General features: G+C 41.5%; 1 protein-coding gene across 3 annotated transcripts in view; it reads right to left on the bottom strand.

Annotated features, from left to right (window-relative positions):
• Nucleotides 1-5,335, bottom strand: part of TMTC4 (transmembrane and tetratricopeptide repeat containing 4) — a 43,261-nt gene extending 37,926 nt beyond the window's left edge. For 2 of the 3 annotated variants that reach the window (XM_026038338.1, XM_026038339.1), the window contains exons 1-2: nucleotides 5,118-5,334; nucleotides 769-884 (exon numbers count right to left, since the gene is read on the bottom strand). In XM_026038338.1, coding sequence (XP_025894123.1) covers nucleotides 769-884; nucleotides 5,118-5,279 — 278 coding nt within the window. In that variant the 5' untranslated portion in view covers nucleotides 5,280-5,334. Of the gene's footprint in view, nucleotides 1-768; nucleotides 885-5,117 lie in introns of all 3 variants that reach the window. The other variant, XM_026038340.1, reaches the window with a different exon arrangement.
• Between the last annotated feature and the right edge of the window lie 1,565 nt (nucleotides 5,336-6,900).

A 6,900-nucleotide genomic window follows, 5' to 3' on the forward strand; every position in this document is an offset into this window, starting at 1 on the left:
TTTTATTTTTATTTTATTTTTATTTTATTTTTATTTTATTTTTATTTTATTTTTATTTTATTTTTATTTTATTTTCTAGGCCAAATTCCTAGGTGTACTGCTTGCCCAAGCCCTTGTGCAAAACACGGCAACTAGAAAGCTACAGTGGGGTTCCTCATCAACCTGTGTAGCTATCTGAGAACGCCAACAAATAAAATGCAAGTCAGATATGCAGGCAGACATCTGTCTTACTAGGACTCTCAGACACAGACACTCTCCTGAAGACAAAATATTAGGGGCGAAGGATGGAAAGCCTGATCAGTAGCCTGGCGACAAAAGGCCACAGCAGATGGATGTGATTTGTCAAAAATCATTCCACAGGTCAGTAGGAAAGCAAAAGACAAACTACAGCAACAGCACAAATGACAGCTTGGCTAAGTAGAGGGAACATACCTAGCTACCTGACGCGCTCTACATACTCAAGTATGTTGCCTCTAGGAACGAGGCATGTGAGAACTWAAGAGGGAAACCTCTGAAGGGTACATAAAATAACGTCAAAAACAATGTCTGTTTGGTGAAAGGAACAATCAAAACCAAAAAATTCAAGTCAAGATTAAGCTAGCAAATATGACAACCAAATTCATGAAAGACATCCAAATTGTCTGCAATTCCTTTGCCCCTCACCTTTTCTACTGCATCCTCTGTATACTCAAACTGCTATGTGTCAAAACAAACATTTAATAAAAATTCAAGACTTAGAGTGAGAGGAAAAAAAAAGGCAAGTCTCACCTGAAAGTTAGGACAGTAAGTGGTCGGTATGACTTATGACTGGTATTGCTGCTGAGTTTGCTACCCCAAAAGTCATGATGCCACAGGTCACCAAGTGGGGTTTCTGCCCTGAGGTCCTGAAATAAAACATRATTAAATACCAGGCTCTTACCATTTCTGTTTGATTCAAAGAAGACAAGTGAGTTCAAACACATTCTAATACATATACACCAAATGTCCCGTTGGCTCCTGACTGACATCCGACAAGGTACCAAAGTTTAGAACAAGGTCATGTCTTGGGTGCTGGTCATCATAAAGGCCGAGAGACTTGGATTCTGTAAGCAGGCTATGTGAAATGTAGTAGAGCTAGGATGATTTACATCAGCTGAAAATCTCGTCCAGAAGCTGAGCTTTGAACCACAGGAGAAAAAAAAAAAAAAAACATTTTTTGTAAAGTGTCTTTGATTTTAGGTCTAGGTTATGTTGGGAAAGAGGCCAAGCACAAGTTGTTGCAAACAGCTATTTTTCTACTAGTGTCAGTAGTAGAACTAATGAAACTACTAATGAAAAACTAATGAAACTAATGAAAGATATACAACAAAGACTAAAGATAAAAGTCAATGTTTGGCTCTTTTTAAGCTGTTTTTTTCTTTCTTTGCACAGGACACTATTCAAATAAATCTTTTTTGATATTGTTGTTAATACACGAAACCAAGAAGCAAATTCCTCAACACACTGCTCTAAAAGAGGACTAATAACAAGTTAGTTAAATTACTTACATGCCAGTTTGGGGCAGAACACTATAATAAAACTACAAAGTCCACACTTTCCTTTTATCTTAAAACCATGTGACAGGGAAACAATCCGATAAACCTAGCCTATTGAATGCACCAGTGCAAACAATTCATGCTGAACCCGTGAATGGGCTAGCAAAGCCTGGCTTCCTGCACCTTCTCTTTGTATGTCCCCCTCCTTACAAGTTCCCATATTATAACACTCATGATTAACCATCTCCAGCTCGTCTTACAGGCTCTTGCCATCTCACTACACTTTGCAATACCTTGAGCTTCCTCCTATGGCCTGCCAGCAAGGAGACTTGCATTATCGCTAGTCCCAAGGTACAGGCAAACGTCCAGGCCATGCACAAACGCTGTTTGGCTGCTGCTAAACTGCAATTAAAAATAACTAAGTTCTTGCTTCTTTCTCTACACATTGTCCTCCACTCATCCAAAAAATCCATAACTGCAGAAAATGATTTATTTCTATCATTTAGTCAGATTTGGCTAGTATTAGATAAAGGGCTCAAAAAGAAATTAGGAAAGGGAAACTGGCTACAAATCCTAGGCCACAGTCAAATGAAGGAAAGTGCTCCCTGCTGGGCTGCTAATCAATATGTCTGCATTGACTCTTGCTGCTATTACTTAAACACTTGTATAAGTTGCATCATTGTCATGATGGTAAAAGTACCTTCCCTTTCTACACAAAGGCTTGGTGGCTCGATCATCACAATATGAGGCTACTGAAGACTCTTATCTTCCCTTCCTAACCACCAAGGCAGATACATAGCTAGGGAGGAAGCCTCCCACAGAGGCCGTGTTCCTGAAGGATTTCTGCTACTCCTGCAGAAGCTGTGCCCCTGTGTTGGAAGGAAAGCAGAGTTAATTAACACKGTTGTCTTTGAGAAGCCCTAAACTACCGGAGTGGATTAGGTGTTCTGGAGGAAAAAACTTAATAGACCAAGCTTCACAGAGGATCCTGTTTTCAGGTAATAGAGAGGTTCAAGGCTTCTCTGCTCTCTCAAGRTCAAAAAGGAGACACACATGCAGAGCACAGGTGTATCTACATTCAAAGGGCAACCAAGAATTGCTTTTTCCCTCCCAAGACTGAAGTTTTGGCCTTAGACACCCCARCTCCAACGCCTCTCCTCAGGGGTACGCACAAACCCTGAAGAACAACCAATGACTCGAGCAGGAGGGCTGCTCTTCCAGGGCCTGCCAGGGCTGGCCTGCACACCAACACATACTGAAGTCTCTKTAGTGTGTGCATCTGTGCTAGCCAATGGTGCCATGGGCCAGCCAATGCCCACTTATGCAYGCGTGCCAGCTACATGCACTCTGGAAGTGCCTGCTTGCTTTAATAAAGAGAAAGGAACTACTATGTTTTAAACCTATGGCTTCTGTTTCACATATTGTCTTCAATATCATGAGATGGGAAACATATTTGGGTTATACAGGCCTAGGTTTTCCCCTCCTTCAGAATCGGCCGATTTTTTAATCTTCAATGGGAAGAATGCAGAAAAAGTTGAAGATGCAGAATTATGTAGCATTCAGCTTGTACTTTCCTATGGCCTAGAGATCTCCGGAGCCCAGAGGCAGCAGACTTGTTCATGTGTCCAAGTTCTGTGAGRCACAGTCACTTATGAGAGTTTTCCCACTCCATGGATTTATCCCAARAGGGAAATGGTTTGCTCCAAGAGCCCCAGCGATTAAAAGGATATGCATGATTTTCTCCATTAGCACTGAATGTAGATACCAAAGAATCTCTAAATATTTGATTAGCAGCAACTTACACACAGCAGGGTTCAATACTTGAAAAAGGTCAGTTTTTCCACCTAATGKCTTACAGAAGAGACACCTCAAGTGTCTCAAGCTGCTGCTAATTCAATTGCTTGTCTTGGCAAGCTAGTAAATAAAGACAAAATCAGTGTTGAGAACCAGTAAAAACACTGCTTGAAACGACAAGGAAGCATCTGGAAAACAGCCCTGAACACCAATAAAATCTAATAACAGAATGCTGTACGATATGGTAGGCACGGGGCCAACTAACAGTGTATTTTTCATTAAAAAAGGAAAGACTRGGGGGAGGGCTAGTGAGTTAACAAAAGGGTCACAGTGTGGCACACGAGGAAATACCGGGAAAGTAATGCTCAGTAAATCTCCTGGATTACTTCACCTACTGGCTGTCATACAGAATGGGAATAAAACATGCTGCTCACTATTTAATAAAGTTTGCCTTTGCTAGATGCTTTGAGTCTCTAACAAACCGAGAAATGCATTTTCTACACATTTTTGGCAGGAATTTTGTATTTCCATATATTTATCTGATGATCATCAACATCACGCTCAATTTCTAGAGAATAATAGAAGACTTAGATGCAAAAATTAAAATGAGTCTCAGATTTTCCCCTATACAGGCTGTATGAATTAATCTATTTAAGCAATTAATTTCATTTGTCTGAGTTGTCATGTGCTATAATTCCAGCACAGGTTGTTGTGTTGCATACATAAATTGAAGTATTTGACAGATAAGAATTGAAAGCCTGCAAATTGCATGAGAACAAAACAGCTAAGCCTACCCCTGCCTTGATTTCAACATCAGTTTTGTTTGCTCTTTCAGAAAATTAAAATGTTATCGTTATGCTCCAAATAAAACTTTGCACAATGAGACATTCCCAGGAGCTGTGTAATTTAAAGTGCAATGGTTCTTAAAAATCACCGCAGGTTCTTAGTTTGTTTACAGAATTCTCTTAGCAGCTTTGAGATTTATTTCCTATTTGGCAGATGTATTTCCCCTCCCCATACATTTATAACTCAAGGTAACATGACTTACATAAGCATAACGCGAGTTTGTCCRAAGAAGCTGTAATTCAGTGGGATTCTAAATAGCACACTGTGATAAACTGCCTTTAATTTTTGTGTAATGCAATGCAAAAACCAAAATCTTCTAGAACTGTCTGTGGATTATTCACCCTGTATTTCCATGGCTTCAGGAAAACAGAATCAACATAAGGGTCATTCTTTTATACTCCTTTTTACTCTGTTCTTCTCTTTCCARCCCTTTCACAGAGCACAGCAACTTTTCAGAGCACAGCAAGAGCTGATGAGGCATGAGCACAGCCTCATCAACTGCCACGTGTGATATGAGAAAGTGTCTCACCATTTGGCCGACAACCAACTACAACTCCTCAATACCAGTATTTTTTTTAAACCCACAAAGAGTTTTGTTCTTCCAGCTAAATTCCAGCTATTTTCAGGATTGTTCATTGTGTTTATATATATTAAAAAGCTTGATTTGTCTTTGTCTGCTCTGTTGTTGATGCATCAGAACCCATGTTATTCAAATAGCTTTGGGAGTAAGAGTTTGTTAAACAAGCTCATGTTTCTAGCTTTCCTGTAGAACACTGCTGCACAGCTTGTTTGTCAATTTTTTAAAAAAACCTTRCTTTAAAAAAGAATGAGAAAGAAACCCTTAAAAGGACTAATGAAAAGGCACTTAGTGACKAAGATGAATACTTTGGGCCTACCATGATTGATTGCTGTAATTTTGTTTCTTAAGACCATTTAAATCAAGGACAATAAAATGAGACAAACCTTGTTATTGATGATGGCTTCAGAATCATCAAAGACAAAATCTCCATCATAGCTGTTAACAAAGCAGAGGAGGGAAATTAATCCCACAAGCATCTTAGCCCAGTTTGGGGGAAGGAGGAACCACGACACGTCATGGTCCRGATTAGGTTCTGTTTGTGCCATTCTGAAAAATGCTCTTTCCAAGATGGGAGCTTCAGCATTATGTTGGTTGCAAGTCTGAAAGAAACATATAGATGCACAATTAATCCTGCTTTTCCACAAGAAGAAGTTGGGACAGGAGAATGAAACATCACCCACCATGGCATTCTGTCTCAGTGTGTTTATAATGATCAAAACATAACTAAATATAATTTTGTATTTTAAAGTTGGAGGTGGGGTGGAAGGCACAGTCTCCCATGATCTGAGCACAGGGACAAAAGTCAAGAAATTCTTAGGTCATAAGATCGTAAGTCAAGCTCTAGCAAAAGTGAATTCTTTTTTCTCTTGGAGCAAGTCCTTGTTTTTTCTGCTTGTAATGATTCACTTCAAATCTAAAAAGGGTGTTAAGGAGACTGTAGAGCATTTAAAAGCCCTGAAGAGAATGATAAACATTAGTTTGATTATAGGAATAAGCTGGTGAAAAGCAACTATCAATTGCAAAAGCTGAATCCTCCTCTGTCAATTCAATTAAAATATCTGGACTTGCATGTAGCCCATTCTGGGGACTCATACAAACATGAAAAGTGGATATATACAGGTAGCAGTTAAAGGTGTGGGCCATAAATCCCAMCAATCAAAGAAAGGCCACAAATCAGCAAGCAGTTCCAGACTCAAATCCTCATCCATCGTTCTGCCCACCACAAATACAGCACAGTGAAAATCTCCTTTACAGTAAGCATAGCTGTTCGGGTAGGTGAAAAACACAAGGGATTCACACAGTTCCGAGGGTTTTATGTCAACTGGAAGATAACGAGACCGAACATTTATCCACGAACCCACGACTRGAAGTTTATCGTGAAGTTTTCCCCTTGCAAAGGTCTTTTCTCAGGCTCCAAATGAACAGCTATTCTGCCCTGTGTCCCTGGTGCTCCCACAGCAGCTGTTACTGGTCTCACTCTCAAGTCTTAGTACAGAGGGCAGGGAAGGGAGGTTACAAAGGGAAAACTACGGCAGCAGCAAGAACAGAGTAGCATGCACTGAACATCAGCAAGCCCCTGAAAATGACAGGTGAATAACCATCCACCAGAACCAGCGTCCAAAGCTTGACTTCTTTATGTATTGGCTTTTTATATCCTTGGAAATACCTTGGAAATTTTACCTGCAATGCCTTTGCACAACCTAGCAAAGAGAAGTTAGGCTCTGGGAGCACACTTGGCCGTGGCAATCGGCTGCTTTGGGGYTACTGCGCTCGCAGAGCTCCGCGCCAGCCCCAGCCTTTTCCCGGGCTGCGTCCACCGGGCGCATTCCCTAATCCGCACACAGGGAAGCACCGGGAGAGGCTGCACTCCCTCCCAGCCCGGGGACCATCCCGGGGGGCTCGGATGGACCGGTGGGACACAAGCACAGGCGAAGGGCGCTCCGGAGCGGCGCGAACGGCGCTAAACGCCGCCGGGGCTAAAGGTTATCAGCAGCAGCAGAGACTCCAAGCGAGACCTTTAATCGAAGGGAGGCACGCTGGGAGCTGCCACTCGGGTACCGCGCTTCCCGCTGAAATTCCTAACTGAAACACTCCATACGCTGCAATTTCAGTCGTGCCCGGAAAGTTTCTCCATTTATGTTTTCCCTCCCGCCCCTCTATTCACCT

This window comes from Nothoprocta perdicaria, unplaced genomic scaffold (genome assembly GCF_003342845.1).
Source record: "Nothoprocta perdicaria isolate Ctin4 unplaced genomic scaffold, notPer1 scaffold_208, whole genome shotgun sequence".
NCBI lineage: Eukaryota > Metazoa > Chordata > Aves > Tinamiformes > Tinamidae > Nothoprocta > Nothoprocta perdicaria.